Source organism: Pseudorasbora parva, chromosome 14, assembly GCF_024679245.1.
Source record: "Pseudorasbora parva isolate DD20220531a chromosome 14, ASM2467924v1, whole genome shotgun sequence".
Taxonomy (NCBI): domain Eukaryota; kingdom Metazoa; phylum Chordata; class Actinopteri; order Cypriniformes; family Gobionidae; genus Pseudorasbora; species Pseudorasbora parva.
Genome location: NC_090185.1, coordinates 19,207,959 through 19,226,662, shown reverse-complemented (window position 1 = coordinate 19,226,662; position 18,704 = coordinate 19,207,959). Strand labels below are relative to the sequence as shown.

The window sequence follows — 18,704 nt, the reverse complement described above, 5'->3', positions numbered from 1 at the left end:
CCCTGTAGTGTCTGTTAATTCCCCGTTTGTGAACAAGTTATGTGTTTGATGTGAATAAATGCCTCTTCGAGGGCTGACGCCACACCCCCTGTGTCTGTCTTGTGCTCCGACCCGTCACAATATATTTTATATATAAATTTAACACATTTTTGTAAACAAACGTTTATTTTGGATGGGATTAATCGCAATTAATCGATTTTTACAGCAAAAATCATTTTAAAGATTTTAGAAATCAAAGTTTTTACCATTTCTGTTTTTACACATAGCAGAAAAAATTCCTCAAAGATTCATTGACATTTTTAACCTTGCCTTTCAGGGCTTTTGCACCATATGGAGTTCTGAATAATTAAAAAGAACCTGTTAAACTTATGATGATACACTTTCCACTGACTAAGTCACGACAGTTTGCTTGTCTTTCATATGTATCAAAAGTTGTTTCAGTGAAACTTTTCACTGTTTACTTGTAAAGCCTAATGTTACAGGCATTTCTTGAGTATTGATTTTCAACCCTGGTCCGTTCCCCTCTCTACCATCTCAGCGTTTCTGAGTGATTGCAATCAATTTGTTTCTGATTTCCGTTCAGTTGCTTTAGGCACATAAAGAACAAACCCTTTCTCCACAATTTACCTTCCTCCCCGAGGCCATGCGTGATGTATCCCCGTGTCTGTTACGGCAGGGATTCCATTTACACTCTCCGTAGATCGGGGTTAATCATTTATAATGTCAGGGATAATGGAGGAGGGCTGTCCTTCGGGTGTCACAGTGGTTTCCCCCTCCGGCTCTGGCCAGGCCCGTGTGTCTGTGTGAATTATACAGACACTTCCGTGTGGTTTATTTTGGTCTGTGCACCCTTGTGATGAAGCGCACAAAGTAAACTGCTTGATGGAACTGTCCTGTACGCCATGAGAGATGCTTTGTTTTATTTATTACCGGGGCTTGGAAGTTATTGAATGTGTGTTTTTTTTTTTTTTTTTACAGGATAATTGCAATAGGTCTGTCTGTCTATCTTTCTCTCTGTCTGTCTGTCTATCGTTCTCTATGTCTGTCTATCTATCTGTCTATCGTTCTATGTCTGGCTGTCTGTCTATCGTTCTATCTCTGTCTGTCTGTCTATCTAGCAACCTGTCTGTCTGTCTGTCTATCTAGCGTTCTGTCCATCTGTCTATCTGTCTGTCTATCTATCTATCAGTCTGTCTGTCTATCTATCAGTCTGTCTGTCTATCTATCAATCTATCTATCTATCTATCTATCTATCTATCTATCTATCTATCTATCTATCTATCTATCTATCTATCTATCTATCTATCTATCTATCTATCTATCTATCTGTCTATCTGTCTATCTATCTATCTATCTATCTGTCTATCTGTCTGTCTGTCTGTCTGTCTGTCTGTCTATCTAGCATCCTGTCTGTCTGTGTGCCTGCCTATCGTTCTGTATGTCTTTCTGTCTGTCTGTCCATCTTTCACTCTGTCTGTCTATCATTTTGTATGTCTGTTCATCTAGTGTACTGTCTGTCTATCTATCGTTCTTTCTATCTACCTGTCTAGCATTCTGTCTGTCTATCTGTTTGTCTGTCTATCATTCTCTCTATCTATCTGTCTAGCATTCTATCTGTCTATCTGTTTGTCTGTCTATCATTCTGTCTATCTATCTGTCTAGCATTCTATCTGTCTATCCGTTTGTCTGTCTATCATTCTGTCTATCTATCTGTCTAGCATTCTATCTGTTTGTCTGTCTATCATTCTGTCTATCTATCTGTCTAGCATTCTATCTGTCTATCTGTTTGTCTGTCTATCATTCTGTCTATCTATCTGTCTAGCATTCTATCTGTCTATCTGTTTGTCTGTCTATCATTCTGTATGTCTGTCTATCTAGAGATCTGTCTGTCTATCTTTCATTCTCTGTCAATCTATTGTTTTGTATGTCTGTCTATCTGTCGTTCTGTCTATCTATCTGTCTATTGTTCTATCTATTAGTTGTTCTATCTCTTTCTATCTGTCTGTCTATCAAGCGTTCTGTCCATCTGTCTATCTGTCTATCTGTCTGTCTATCTATCTATCTATCTATCTATCTATCTATCTATCTATCTATCTATCTATCTATCTATCTATCTATCTATCTATCTATCTATCTATCTATCTATCTATCTATCTATCTATCTATCTATCTATCTATCTATCTGTCTGTCTGTCTGTCTGTCTGTCTGTCTGTCTGTCTGTCTGTCTGTCTGTCTGTCTGTCTGTCTGTCTATGATTCGGTCTGTCGGTCTGTCTATATGTCTGTCTATCTAGCATTCTGTCGGTCTATCTGTCTGTCTATCTATTGTTCTGTCTGTCTATCTATCGTTCTGTCTATCTTTCGTTCAGTCTGTCTGTCTGTCTACATTTCTTTAGGTCACATATTTTAAGGTCATGAAGAACAGATATGTGTGTTGAAACTTTTGACTGCTAGTCTATAACCTGAAATATTTAATAGGGCTCTTTTTAAACACATTTTTTTTATTGCCAGGTTATTTCTCTCACCTAAATTCTGCCTCTTAAATTTGTAGGTCATTGTGAAATCAGGACCCGGAACGTTCTTTGGCTTGGCAATTTACAGAGACTTCATCTTCTGGTCCGACTGGACGCAGCGGGCTGTGATCCGGTCTGATAAGTTCACCGGAGCCAACACAAAAGTGCTCCGTGCGGACATCCCTCATCAACCGATGGGAATCGTCGCTGTTTCCAATGACACCAACAGCTGTACGTAATTCATTTCGTTTCAAACATGGAACTCAAACCAAATGTTTGTACTTTAATTGAAGCTAAATTGTAGTGACAACAAACAATTGTACAGTGTTTCTAAAACCCTTAAATCAAAGTAGTTTATCAAACAAATTGTTTGAAAACTAGCCGATGAGCGTGGTTCTTGGTCGACGTGCCGAATGATTAGCAGTCTTGTTTGTATTAGTCACACAAAGCTTGTTTGTATTATTCACACAAGGGGTCCGAGATGCTTACTCTGTGATGACAGCAAACACAATGCAAAGTCACTGATGTTAGATGCGTCACAAGTCACCGGGGGCTTTTTTTGATGGGTGTGTAGTGAAGCTAGAACAAAATCAACACATTCTGACATTGGGGTCAGATAAGATGAGCGCCGTCACAATGTTCTTTGCTGATTCTGCGTATTGTGTGGCAAGCTGGATTTATATCAGCACAGTATGATAAATACAGAGACATCATATTAAAGGGTTAGTTCACCCAAAAATGAAATTGATGTCATTAATGACCCGTAAGACCTCTGTTCATCTTCAGAAGATATTTTATATTTAGTCCGAGAGTGTATGCAAGTGTATGCACACTATACTGTCTATGTTCAGAAAGGGAATAAAAACATCATCAGAGTAGTCCATATGTGACATCAGTGGGTTAGTTAGAATCTCTCGAAGCATCGTAAATACATTTTGCTCCAAAAATCACAAAAACTACGACTTTATTCAGCATTGTCTTCTCTTCCCTGTTTGTTTTCAATCCTCAAATAAACATTCGAACGGTTGTGAATCAACGTATTGATTCATGATTCGGATTGCGTGTCAAACTGCCAAAATCACGTGACATTGGCGATCCGAATCATGAATCGATTCACTGATTCATAACATATTAAGAAAAAGAACCAGGATTGTGATTCTAGTTTCCGATTATTACATATTCTCAAGAACAGATTGAGAATAATTCCTTTTTGCTTCAAATCTATATTCTTAATTAAGATTAAATTGTACATCCATATTATAATCTAGATTCTGTTTGCTCTGAATATATAGATTATAAATCAAGATTGTGATATATATTCAAAATGTACTAATAATATACTAATATTAGTAATATACTAATAATGCAGATTCCCTTTGGATTCAGATTGTGATTGTACATCCAGATTGTGAGCTAGATTCCTTTTATATGAAACATATAGACTTAAAACAAGATTGTGATTTAGATTCAGATTATATTCTCCATATTGTAGTCTAGATCCTATTTGCTCCCAAAATATAAATTCTAAAAGGTTTTATAGCGTTCTAAATTCAGATTTATGAGGTAGAAATACAGACTGTGAATCATAATATTTTTTACTCTAAATCCGGGTTGGATTCAGATTATTATCTATATTTCACATTCCGTTTGCTCTGTATAGATATATTCAGATTGTGAGCCAGATTCCTTTTTACATTAAATATAAGGACTTTAAACACGATTGTGATTTAGATTCAGATTATAAGAAATGTTTTACCTCCATATTGTAGTCTAGATTCTATTTGTTTCCAATATATAAATTATAACATATAATTTGGGGATCTAAATTCTGATTTCTGAGCCATAAATACAGTCTGTGATTCATATTATTTTGATCCGGATTTTGGATTCAGGATTTTGGAAATACGGAATTCAGGAAATCCAGGAAATCTGTATTTTGGATTCAGATTATAATCTGTATTTACGTTTAGATTGTAATCCGGATTTCATTTTCTCTAAATATTAAGATTCATTCATCAAAACTGGGGTTTAGATTTAGATCTAAACTCAAAATAAAATGTATAATTCAGATTCATTTTTTAAATCATTTTCTAGCTTTTTATTGTACATCCCTGATGTAATCAAGATTACATTTGCTTTGAATATATAGATTCGAAATACAGATTGTGATTTAGATTCCAATTATGTTTTCAATCTAGATAATGAATCTAAAATAAGATTTATATTGTATTTTTTGTATTTTATCTTGATAAAAAAGAGAGATATAGTAAATGCAAAGTGCATTTAAAAAAAAAAAAAGTTGAATGCATATATTTGCATGCTTTAATATGCAGTTTCAGTTGTGAACTGGGGTTCTGCTGACAAAAAAAAAAAAATCCCACTAAATGCCCAGCCTGTCCTCCACTGCTGGAAGTACATTTACATAAATTTCGTTTAGTGAGCATGGTGACTTTTACGCTTATGTGTCCCGACCACGAAACTTACACCTGCAGTGCTTGGTAATTGCATCTGTTAAAACTCACAAGGAGCAACACATTTCAAGTGCCTTAGGCGCAAATCTCTTTAATGCGAAGAAGCCAAACTCGCTTCGCCCGGGAAGTAAAACTGCACCATGAAATTTACAGAATTAGCAGAATTTATAGTACGTGACACATTTATAGAATGCCCACTTTCCACTGCGCCTCTTTCTTGGCTTCGATAGAGACATTTCTTTGTTTGCGGTTCAAGCCTCAGTGTTTCAAAGGACTCTAATGGAAGCGGCTTAGATGCTTGGCATCCTAAACCGCAAATGGAGATTTTCTCATCTCAGGCCTCTCTTAGGAGATTTGGACCTCAGTGGCCACCGTTCCTCCTATCTATATACTGCAGATGACTCTATTAAGGGAATTCGCTCAGACTGTGGTATAAAATGCTGAAAAACAGATAGAAAAACATTCACAGTCATCCGCCCAGTCATAACTCAACTGAAAGAGTAAAAACTGCTAAGAGAAACTTAAATTGAATGAATATTCTATCATATTTTTTTTCACCTTATAAATATAATGACATCATTTTTATTTGTTGGTGAACTGTCCCTTTAAAAGTGTGGACCATCTGCAATTCCTTTTATTCCAACTAATAAACATTCCTTTATAATCACCGGCCAACAGAAATCAGCCATCGATGAGTCCAAGCTATTTAAAGCCCCATCCCATAATAAGCAAAAACCTCCCAGGACTAAAGCCTCATGTCGCTGCGGTGCAAGACGCCGGCCCAATGCACTCATCTGAATCCTCACCATTTGTGCAGGGGAATACGCTCGGCCCAAGGCTCCAAAATCTGGCAGCCACGTGTGTGTAGATAGCGCACGGTTCAGAGACCCGCGCTCCACGCCAAGGTCTGTGCCAAACACAGTTCAAACTCACACCCGCTGAGGAGCCCAACCCTCTGACTGGCACTGCAAGAGTGCCCTTCAAGCCGCGTGTGTGTGTGTGTGCGCGCGTGTGTGTGTCTGTCTGCAGCGCCAGGCAAAATGTGTTTGGGCCTGGCGCTGGACCCCTTATAAAAATAGGACCCCTTGTGTTGAAGGGGTCCTATTGTGCCGTTTTACGAAGTCTTGATTTTGTTTTTGGGGTGTACTAGAATAGGTTTTCATGATTGATTGTTCCAAAGATGCATTATTTTCCTCATATTTTACATCATCGCAGCTCCTCTCTTCCCGGTTTGTCTTAAATGTTCTGTTTATTCCGTGTTTCAGTGAAGCCCCTCCTTCTCAAATTTGTTGTGATGTACTAAAATGAGTGATTTGTAATCAAGGATTTCTCTTATTTCTTCCAGGTGAGTCGTCCCCCTGCAGCGTGAATAATGGAGGGTGCCATGACCTCTGCTTTTTGACTCCGCTTGGTGTGGTAAACTGTACTTGCCGTGGGGAACGGATATTGCTGGATGATAACAGATGTGTATGTAAGTCCTGTACCCTCTCTCTCTGTTTCCCTTGCTCATTTCCTGGATCTTTTTCAAATTGCCCCGGATTTTCTAGTGTGTCCTGGTACTTCGAATCATTTATAGATTCTAAATCAAGGATCAGGATTCAGATTATAATCTATAGTATGAATCCTGATTTATTCTGAAACCATATCATTGTAATCCAATTTAATTTTGCTCTGAATATACACTCTGTCGCCAAAAGTATTGGGACAATACCTCCAAATCATTGAATTCAGGTGTTCCAATCACTTTCATGGCCAAATGTGTTTAAAATCAAGCACCTAGACGTGCAGACTGCTTCTACAAACATTTGTGATAGAATGGGTTGCTCAGGAGCTCAGTGAATTCAAGCGTGGTGTGGTGATAGGTTACCATCTGTGCAATAACTCCTTTTTATGAAACTTTCTCACTGTTAAATATTCCACGGTCGACTGTTAATGGTATTATAATAAAGTGTAAGCAACTGGGAACAACATCAACTCAAGCCACGAGCGGGGTCGGCGCATGGTGAGGCGCACAGTGCACAGGAGTCGCCAACTTTCTTCAATAGCTCCAGACCTCCAAACTTTGGGACGCCTTCAGGTTAGCTCAAGAACAGTGCATAGAGAGCTCAATGGAATGGTTTGTATGGCCGAGCAACTGCATCCAAGCCTTATATCACTAAGTGGAATGCAAAGCATCGGATGCAGTGGTGGAAAGCACGGCGCCACTGGACTCTAGAGCAGAGGAGACGTGCTCTCTGGAGTGACGAATCACGCTTCTCTGTCTGGCAATCCGACGGATGAGTCAAGGTTTGGCGGTTGCCAGGAGAACGGTACTTGCCTGACTGCATTGTGCCAAGAGTAAAGTTTGGTGAAGGGGGGATTTTATAGTGTGGTTGTTTTTCAGTGATTGGACTTGGCCCCTTAGTTCCAGTGAAAGGAACTCTTAATGCTTCAGCATACCAAGACACTTTGGACAATTTCATGCTCCCAACTTTGTGGGAACCGTTTGGGGATGCCCCCTTCCTGTTCCAATAGGACTGCACAGTGCACAAAGCAAGGTCCATAAAGACAGGGATGAGTTTGGTGTGGTCCCAACTTGTCCTGACCTCAACCCAATAGAACACCTTTGGGATGAATTAGAGCAGAGTTCTCATCCAGCATCAGTGCCTGACCTCACAAATGTGCTTCTAGAAGAATGGTCAAAAATTCCCCTAAACACACTCCTAAACCTCGTGGAAAGCCTTCCCAGAAGAGTTGAAGCTGGCAGGTGTCCTAAAACTTTTGTCAATATAGTATATATTTTAAATCCAGATTGTGATCTAAATTCTTGTTTCAGATTGTGGAATAAATTCTTATTTCAGACTGTGCTCCAGATTATTTTGGCTACACTTTAAATGTCAAGAGGATGGCAGTTTTAGATCCTATCTGGATATGAAGCATTATACCCTGCTTTATGTCTTTACTCCACAGCTGCATAGTTGATTCTTCTGGCGTGATCTAGATATTAGATGTTTTGCCTCTATAGTAATCAAGATAATGGATATCTTAAATTTGGACTTGTCTTTGCTCCAATCTAGATCTTGATACTGAAACATCCATCAACCTAGAATATATTTTTTTTCCTCTCACCAAACTTTAAGAACGTTAGATGAATAGATTTTTCTTTTCAGGACAGCTTTATTCAGACACTATACACAGTGTCTTTCAGTCTGGGATTGCAGCAGCTCTCAACACTCACTTTGAGAGGATTACGGGGCTTATACACAGATGTGTTTTTGTGTTCGAACAGCTAGACATAGTGCATCTGATGGAATGGAACAGAACGCAAGTGACTCAATGCAAAGGCCAAGGAGAGGTCCCTCTGATGTTTGTATACATATACTAACAGTAAAAAAGAAAAACGTGCAAATGGAAATTGTCCCATTGCTAAGTCTGACCTCGAGTCCTTGGCTGATTGTGTGTCGAACACTCCAGAAGTCAATGCACATTCCTAATCTTTACTTCAGCACATCACAACTCAATGCAAATGTCTTTTACTCTTGTCTTCTAGCCATGAACTCCTCCTGTAACATCCACTCGGAGTTCCAGTGCGGCAACGGGGAATGCATCGATTACCAGCTGACGTGTGACAGGATCGCACACTGCAAAGACAGGTCGGATGAAAAGATGCAGTACTGCGGTAAGAAACCAATCAGGCGGGATGTTATGTTTGAGCCCTAATATCTAAATTGAATGAAGGAAGTTACAGAAGCTCTTCCTGTTTTCTTGTGGCTTGGACTAATAAGACAAGCTTACTGCAGTCTGGCAAAAACGTAATGAGTGATGTGACAGACCAACTGCTCTCTCTCTCTCTCTCTCTCTCTCTCTCTCTCTCTCTCTCTCTCTCTCTCTCTCTCTCTCTCTCTCTCTCTCTCTCTCTCTCTCTCTCTCTCTCTCTCTCTCTCTCTCTCTCTCTCTCTCTCTCTCTCTCTCTCTCTCTCTCTCTCTCTCTCTCTCTCTCTCTCTCTCTCTCACTCTTTGCAGTTGTTTTCAGATAGTTTTGCTATCGAAACTTTACATTGCACATATCCATCCATCCATCCATCCATCCATCCATCCATCCATCCATCCATCCATCCATCCATCCATCCATCCATCCATCCATCCATCCATCCATCTATCCATCCATCCATCCATCCAAAATTGCCACAGTTACATACATGCTATTGTAAAGTCCTATGCCTAATCCTCATCTTTTTCATTCTCTAGAAAACCGGAACTGCAGGCACGGCTTTAAATCATGTTATAACCAACGCTGCGTGGCTAACCATCGCTTCTGTGATGGCGTTAATAATTGCGGGGATAACTCGGATGAAGTTTACTGCAACAGTGAGTATTGTTTATTTTTTGTTACAGATTTGAAACACATCCGCAGCCCAATGAGGGTCAGTCCAGGAATGTTAGTTTTTCAATGTTCTACCCAACAAGAGAAATTCAGACCATCAGTCAATACCCTTTAATCCTCACCTTGCTCGAACGTCTAAATAACAACGCAGAATCACATCTATAATGTAGACAGTACAAACCTCAGATCTCTGTGCTATGCTTCAGTAAAAGACAGTAAAAGTTGTTCTCTTGCCAGCAATGCAGAATCGAAATGGCTTTCCAGAAACTGGTGTTATGTGATTTTGTAAATAAACAACTAATTGCATTACAGCTATTTTTATTGTAACGAATCAAGTTTATATATACGAATCAAACTCACATCTCTTTACAAAGAACAGTTTTGCATTCACTCTATCTCTGGACTTGAAAATGGAGTAAAATCTCATTTTAAATGTAATGGCTTACAGTTCAGTTTCTGCTTACACATATTTTTGAAACACTGTCTGCTTAAATATTAATGTTCTTTCCATTCTAAGTATTCTTTATCATTTAGAATTATGCAAATGTATAAGGGAAGTTAACCAATGCATAAAGTTTTGTTATTCAGTTTTTTGTCTTGTTTCCAGTCTAAATATCTAAAAATTCTTAAATCAGAAAGCATTTACTAGACAAGTGAAATTACATTAGTGATAAGACATTGTCTTGTTTTATGGAAAATAAAACCAATATTTGCTTAGAGTTTTTGCTTAAAACAAGCAAAATGATCTGCCAGTGGGGTAAGATAAATAATATTGTTTCTGTTTGAAATCTTGTTTATGTCCCAAACAGAAACCAGATTATTTTCCCCCTATTTGCAGATATTTTCACTTGTTTTAAGCAAAAAGCAGAGGTGGACAGAAGTGAAATGTTTAGACTTTCTGCTCAAGTGCATTTACAAGTTTATGTACTTTAATCAGTGTTTTTCTTTGGAAAACTTTAACTTCACTACATTCCAAAGCATAATGTTGTACTTTTCATGAACAAAAGGGTTATTTTTACCTTCAATACTTAATTACATTAAAAATGTACTTGTACTCAAATTAAACGTTGAAGTAATTTTACTTTTTAAAATTGAGAAAGTACTACATTTCAAATGCACTTAAGTATTAAATGATATCCAATATGTAATGCAGTAAAAAGAACAATATTATGTTTTGGAATGTTGTGGAGTAAAAAAAATCCAAAGAAAAACATTCTGATAAGGTACAGGCAATTAAATAATGTACGTAAGCAGAGTAAGGCCCCAATCACACAGAACGCGTTTCGCAACATCATCGCATTTATTTTCTGTTGTCCAATCGAATGAATGGAGAGGCGGGCCTTCCGTTGTGTTGACCGTTACATTGATTTGACTGACAGTACAGGTGATTCGGGGGTTGCCTAAAAACATTAAAAAAAAACAGCGCACTGCTCTTTTCTGAATGAAAAAACGCCAACCAAAAAATGGGAGTGTAGTGCGCCTAGTATTTTCGAACCTGAAAAACGCGTTCTGTGTGATTGAAACCTAAAGTTACTTTAAGCCTCTGGCAAAAACTCACTATTTCGAAAAAGATAAAAAATATTATGTCATTTTACTTATCTAATAAAAGTATCTTGATTTAAGAATTTCTTAGATATTTGGACTGGAAACAAAAAACAAATACTAAGTAAGGAAAGCTTTTTTTGCAGTGTAGGACTTTGCGTTCACATTACATGCTGAACTGTTCTCAATTCGGACTGTTTTAAAAGGTTTTGGCTTATTTTAAAGTGGTCTGACTTCATTTTAAATGGTTTGGTTTGCTTTAAAGCTGTCTTAATTCAAAGCATTTTGTTTTGTTTTAAAAATGGTTTGACTTCATTTAAAGCATTTTGGTGTACTTTAAAGTGGTTTGACTTCAATTAAATAGTTTGGTGCTTTAAAGGGGTCTGGCTTCATTTGGCGCTTTCACACATGAGCCACAAATCTACATTCAGCGCCCTGAAATGAATCAGAGGTTCTTTAAACATGATGTTAATGAACTGAGTACCATTATTTCTGTTTGACTATTTTGGGCTGCATTCTTCCCCGTGGTTCCAGATTCCTCGTGTTTGTCCTCCGAGCGACGCTGTGCAGACGGTTCCTGTATTCCTGCATCATTCTGGTGTAATCAGATCATCGATTGCGCTGACGCGTCGGACGAGAAGAGCTGTAGTAAGATTAACATGTGAAGGCGCTAGCCTGTTCACACTTCTGATGGCGGGCGTTTGCATGTCACTGAACGTGTGAAACACTCGTCTCATTGTCCTCTCTTTGTTTCCAGACAGCACAGACTGCATGGAATACTACAGACTGGGTGCTCGCGCCAGCAAAAGCGAGAGGTTTCTAAGCTGCAATTCCACGTCTCTGTGTGTTCATCCCTCCTGGATCTGTGACGGAGCCAATGACTGTGGGGATTATGCCGACGAAATACACTGTCACGGTAGAAATGCATTTGCTCTCTCTCTCTCTTTCTCTCTCGACCTGTCTTTCTCTTGTTTGTTTGTGTTCAAAGTACAAGATTGTCACGTTCAGAATGGAAAATAGGGCTGGGAACAAAGGGAATTTTTTACAAAGTTCATATTGCAACGCAGTGACGGCTCACATGGCTAGTGCCTTTTATGATGCTCCGAAACACGGACCTTTTTTTTTTACTCAATCACACTGAGGCCTGCCAAATATTTGACAGTAATATGCTTAGATATTTATGATATATGTAGAAGGCCCAGGTCCTACTGAGAATATTTAGTGACTTAATAAGTCCTTTCGGCTGAATAAAACACAACTCTGGGAGTCGATAATTATGTAGAATTTTTTTGTGGAGAACTTTACAGCCCTGTCAGAATTTATGAGTTGAGCGCACATGAACGGCGCCACAATATCGTAATTAAAAGTTGGAAACTCTGGGTTTTCTTTGAAAGTTTGGGCTTGTCAATGAAAGAATCACGGTGGAAAAGGGTTGCTAACAATCACAATTGAAGTTTACAGTTACAGTTCAGTTTGCACACACACACACACACACACACACACACACACACACAAACACACACACACACACACACACACACACATTTTTTTTTTTTTGTGAAATGTGGGGACATACTATAGGCGTAATGGTTTTTATACTGTACAAACTGTATTTTCTATCCCCCTACACTGCCCTATCCCTAAACCTAAATCACAGGAAACATTCTGCATTTTTACTTTCTCAAAAAAACTCATCCTGTATGATTTATAAGCATTTTGAAAAGTGGGGACATGGGTAATGTCCTCATATTTCACCCTCTCCTTGTAATACTTGTCATACCCATGTCATTATACACATTTGTGTCCTGATATTTCACACACACACACACACACACACACACACACACACACACACACACACACACACACACACACACACACACACACACACACAGTCTTGCTCAGGGATCATACAAAATGCATGTTATTTTTTATTTAGTACTGTCCTGAATAAGATATTTTACATAAAATTTGTTTACATATAGGTCACAAGACAAAAAATAGCTGAATTCATAAAAAATAGTTTATGTGCTCTAGAGGGGGTGAAAAGTTTTGATGGATGAAGTGTTTTTTTTTTTTTTTTTAAATATCAAATACTTTTAATTTAGTACTGCCCTTCGGAAGCAACAGAAGGTACTCACATGTTTCCCGCAAGACCGATTAGTTACAATTTACCTTGATCTTCAAATTCAAAAAGGTTTCACCAAGTTTTTTAATGTAACATATCTTATTCAGGACAGTACTAAATAAAAAATACAACATCCATTTTATATGATTCTGCAAGGGGTGTGTAAACTTTTGAGCAAGACTGTATATGACATACATTTTTAATAATGATTTTCATATTTTAAAATCTTGGATATAACAAAACAAGATATAAAGGCATTTGAAAAGTACTGAATATAAATGATACCATGGTTTCCTAGACGGTTTCCATGTTTTTATACAGCGAAAGAAAAATGTTTTAATAAAAATCAATGCCATGGGACATAAAAGTGCCTGTAAACACCCAGTTATGATTTCCAATCTTCTCTGTACAGTAGGAGGTTCCCTGGAGGTCTTGAAGGCAGACATGATACACCATACAAATATGTGTTTGGTAGCTAAAGTTGCTAGCACTGATTCTCTGGGCGTGTTTGCTCGAAAAAGTGTATGCTCTTTGAAAACTCCAGAAATTAGTACAAACCTTTAAAATAAATATGAAGGCGTGCTGTGGTTTCTCCAAACAAGGTACACTGTTGCAGACGTTGCAGGTTTAGAATGGCCTCAGAAACCAAACAAATATAAAAGCGCAGATAACAAACTGGAAGGTTGAAGCTAAGGAAGGCATTCAGAGGTCGGATGATTGATTTGTTTACAGCATGCACACTTTTGTTGGTGGTGAACCTAGCAAAACCCTCTGGTGATATCAGGCAGTAGGAATCACAGATGGTTTTCTACAGGTTTCTCTAAACCCTCACCCGTTTTGCCCTTCCTCCCAGCTTCTGCAGTCCACGCGTGTGAGGACGGCCATTTCGCGTGTCCCAGTGGAAACTGCATCTCCAGCGTCTGGCTGTGCGACGGACAGAAAGACTGCGAGGACGGAGCCGATGAATTTCAATGCGGTGAGCGCCACCTCCCTACATTTATCAACTAATCACGCCTGCCGGACACATTCTGCACTCTATATGTCTTCCTAATGAATATATTCACGTCTAAAGATTTTATTTATCTTCTAGTCACGAGTGACCATGTACATTAAAGCGTAAGTGCTATTTTATTCTATTGATCCACTTGTCACTGCTGGTATGTGGTAAGTGCTAAATGCGGGAGTTTAGCTGCTTGACATTCCTGGCTTTACAGCGCTACAGTAATCAAAGTTAATGCTTTTTTCCTTGTCTACTCTGTCTTACTCTTTTATTAAATTCCAGACGAATTACTGTACAAGTCTGATAATCCGGTACCTTTTGTGTGGTTGCATTTTAATTAAGCTCATTTCTACCTGGTTTCTGAAATACCCAATAGCCGTTTTGTCGGGCCAGCGCGAGCCAGGGCTTTCAATGGAATGGGCTTGACTAATAGCCTCGAACCTGTAGCACCAATCCCGTTTCCCCCGTCGGGCCAGAAGCTCATCAGCGCTTCACTAAAACCCCACCCATAACACACCTTTCTGGAGCAATGTCACACAAACCCATCATTTCACCAACAAATGGAACTTTTATCAGAAAACTTGTCAGAAAGAAATCTCTCGAAACTAGCGAGAACGCAAAACCAACATGATAAAAGCATCTGTTTGTTGCCATTTTTGTAGTTTACTTAAAGATTTCCAACCCATGCACTGATGTTTTACCACAGTTTTACAATAATAAGTGATGCGGTGGGTCAAAAAAGTATTTAGTTAGCTACCAATTGTGCAAGTTCTCTCAATTAAAAAGATGAGAGAGGCCTGTAATTTTCATCATAGGTGCACTTCAAATATGAGAAAAAAATCACACTGTCTGATTTTTAAAGAATTTATTTTGCAAATTAGGGTGGAAAATAAGTATTTGGTCACCTAAAAAAAGCAAGATTTCTGGCTCACAGATCTGTAACAACTTCTTTAAGAGGCTCCTCTGTCCTCCACTCGTTACCTGTATTAATGGCAACTCGTTATCAGTATATTCTGATGAAAGAATGCTGAGTTGCACCATAACTTCTGTGAAGCATGGGGGTTGAAACATCATGCTTTGGGGCTGTTTTTCTGCAAAGGGATCAGGGCGACTGATCCATGTAACGAAAAAGAATGAATGAGACAATGTATCGTGAGATTTTGAGTAAAAACCTCCTTCCATCAGCAAGGGCATTGATGATGAAATGTGGCTGGGTCTTTCAGCATGATAATGATCCCAAACACACTGCCTGGGCAATGAAAAAGTGGCTTCGTAAGAACCATTTCAAGGTCCTAGAGCGGCCTTCCCAGTCTCAAGATCTCAACCCCATAGAAAATCTTTGGAGGGAGTTTAAAATCTGTGTTGCCCACCGACAGCCCCCCCAAAAAAAACACTGCTCTAGAGGAGATCTGCATGGAGGAATGGGCCAGACTACCAGCAACAATGTGTAAAAACCTTGTGGCGACTTACAGAAAACGTTTGACCTCTGTCATTGCCAACAAAGGGTTTATAACAAAGTATTGAGATTAACTTTTGTTATTGACCAAATACTTAATCAACCACCTTAATTTGCAAAAAAATTCTTAAAAATCAGACAATGTGATTTTCTGGATTTTTTTGTTTTGAGAGAGAGACATTTTTTTTCTGTTTCTCATTGGTGGCTGACTAAATACTTTTTTGCCCCACTGTACATTGATCATAATGTGCCAAGACTTACCATTATTTCAAAAAAGAAAGAAGATATGCTTATTTATTAAGTCGCATCTGTTCATTTATTTGTAGTCACATTACTATGATTACATCACATTTTAAGAAAGAATGATAATTTCTGCAAATTGTCCACCAAATATACGACCTGTGGAGTTAGCACTCTCCCCAGTGACAGTTCCAATACAGTTAGGCTATATTTTATGGAGCTCCTAAAAAAAACAGAGTTGCTTTATTTTCTAACATATGCAGATCTAAAAATGGATATCAGACAGTCTGGTATAAAGAGATGAGACATACCGATAGATCAAATAAATACACAATAACAATAGCCTATAGGATTTGTTTGATTTCTTCAAGCGGTTGTATTTACCATGTTCACTATACTGTAGTAATGGTTAGTCTGCTTAGATTTAGCATTGCATATAAGTATTTCTGCCTTATATGGTGATCAGATTCCACATCGGTTCACAAACTGAAGTTATTTTAAACACTTAATGCTGTCTGAAAGTGAGTTTGGAGCTAAAATGATTTTTAAAGTCTTTAATGCTGATGTGAGCTGTTAACGCTGCTGTCTACAGACTCAGATAAACTCTGCCTTTGTTCTTAACCACTCCTCATGCCCGAGTGTTTGGAGGTCTAACAATACCCTGGCGGTTGACCCAGAGGAAGCCCTGACAAGGAAATGCGACCTGCCCTGGCACACACTAGCACGCCCGACTTTGACCCGAAAGTGGAATTGCAGCTATGGTGCAACTTGGACACATCATCAGTGATAAACCAAGCGTCATAGGGTGTTTTGGGTCTTAGAGCATTAGACGCCCTCGCCGGAGCGACCCAACCGGGGCTAATTAGACCCCTGCTTGTGTCCAAGTAGCGCACTACCCCATGGATCACCCCTCTTAATCCACATCTAATACCAATGTAGAGACTTCCCTGTAAAGCACCTCAATGGGCTTGCAGTTGGCCCTCAAGCCATGCCTTCTACATTCCTCCGCCAGTTTGAGATTATTGGCCTTCTTGCGCTCATTGGCCTTCCCAAGGGACAGTAAGCTCCAGCATGGCCACTTGCTTGGAACAGTCAGATGTTAACACCATATCTGGCCTGGTGTTGTCCTTGTATTGTTTTCCTGGAAGCTTCAGCCGCTTGCCCAGGTCAACCTTCAGCTGCCAATCACGATGTTGCGCCTTAGTGGGAGCTGATGTTTGCTCTGGTCATGAAGCCACCTCTATCTCCTCTCTCCCAAGGCTTTCGGGCAGTAGCCAATTGTGGATTTTTTTCCCATAATTGCTAGTTTATGTCCCATTATGACCTAACTGCAATTTTTTCAGAATTTCAAACTCCCAGTCTCCCTGTGGTGCTTTATATCTCACGATGTGACTTTATTTCTTGCAGTTATAACACTGTTTCTCACAATTTGCTAATTTGTACCTCCCATTGTGACTTAATATCCCAAAATCTCTGGTGCTCTTTGCATGGCAGTCAAAAATGACAGATTTTAAAACAAGTATTATTTCAATGAAATTTAAATTTAAGTTTGATAATGTTTTTATTTAAAGTTGTATCTTTAAGGGATTGTATAGTACTAATTTAATTTTATACTGTAGCTATAATACATTTATAGACCTGTGAAATTTCCCACTTAAACTGTCGTAAATCTTGAAAGCTTTAGAACACAGACTTAAGTTTGATCTCTTTTCAAAAACACTTGGCAGATTATTGCTGAAGAGAAAAAAAAGTTTGCGAATTTTGCGTTTATTGTTATGAAAAAACAGAAAATACTATTTTCAATTTTTACATAAAATATATATTTTCAAAAACACGTTTTACTCTAAAACGGCAAGAGAATCAAAGCCATAAATCTAAATAAGTTGTGTTGCAAATTTGAGCGTAATATCTAAATTAATTTTACTTTCAGGTAGATTTTGTTAGGGCGCAGTACCAAAAGCTTCCACTAGATGAAATTCATCTCCCATTCATTTCCAATGCGGTGTGACAATTTTTTTTCAGGACCATTTAAAATGTTCGAATCATTTCCATGATTTTTGTTTTATAATTGCATAGCAAGTGCCAAAGCCTTTACCAAGTTTCGTAGCATTCGGATGAAGTAAAACATAAAAAAAATAAAATAAAAAAACATAAAACTGAAGAGCATCAGAGGGTTAAATCTTGCAGCGTGGCTATATTTTTCTCATTATAGCGATTACCCCCCCCCCCCCCCCCCCCCAGAATTGTTACTATATCTCAAAATATGACAATATGATTATTTTCCGTAATTTCTGCAATTTTCGCCAAAAAACAAACAAACAAATAAATCTCACAACTTGCTACTTTACATTTTACATGGGGACTTTAATTCCCAAAATATTTGGGATAATAATTTCATTGTGACTGTTAATCACTATCGTGACTTTATATTGTCCATGTGACTTTAGTATTACAGTCTGACTATAATTTTTGTTGTTGTTGCTTTACCTTAAATTAACCTATTTTAAATTTTACAGTTACAACATACTAAGTCTCTTTATTTTCCTTCTTTATAAATCTTAGTAAAAATAATGATGAAACACTTTTACTCACTTTTGTCATTTTTGAAGTTCATCAAGTCTTGGGTAAACCAACCCAAGACTTGTGCGTTAGAAGAACTTTATAATAGCTTTAGGCAAAGGATTATTCCATCCACGCCTTGTGGGCAGAACTTTAAGGTAGGCAGTTCTAAGAAGTTCTGCTTTCCTGCTGCGACCAATCATTGCTTTGCTTCTGTCCCGACCCCGTGGCAGGAATCCATTTGGTTCTGCTTCAAAGCGCTGTATTCTGAACAAAAAATCTGATCTGCGAGTGAATCTCCCTAGTAGCCAGCGCAACTCTGGACCGCGGTGCGTCCTCATAGTCACTGACCCAAAATCAGAAGTAATACGGATTTATTTCCGTGTCCTTGATCTTGACAAATGTCCCAGTGCTTTTTCACCTTTTGTTTTG

The 18,704-nt window shown here is 38.4% G+C and overlaps 1 protein-coding gene across 1 annotated transcript in view; it reads left to right on the top strand.

Annotated features, from left to right (window-relative positions):
- Nucleotides 1-18,704, top strand: part of lrp1ba (low density lipoprotein receptor-related protein 1Ba) — a 334,663-nt gene that overhangs the window by 229,816 nt on the left and 86,143 nt on the right. Inside the window, exons 43-49 of the mRNA XM_067415030.1 lie at nt 2,552-2,744; nt 6,330-6,455; nt 8,514-8,642; nt 9,212-9,331; nt 11,424-11,537; nt 11,647-11,805; nt 13,871-13,993. Coding sequence (XP_067271131.1) covers nt 2,552-2,744; nt 6,330-6,455; nt 8,514-8,642; nt 9,212-9,331; nt 11,424-11,537; nt 11,647-11,805; nt 13,871-13,993 — 964 coding nt within the window. The remainder of the gene's footprint in view (nt 1-2,551; nt 2,745-6,329; nt 6,456-8,513; nt 8,643-9,211; nt 9,332-11,423; nt 11,538-11,646; nt 11,806-13,870; nt 13,994-18,704) is intronic.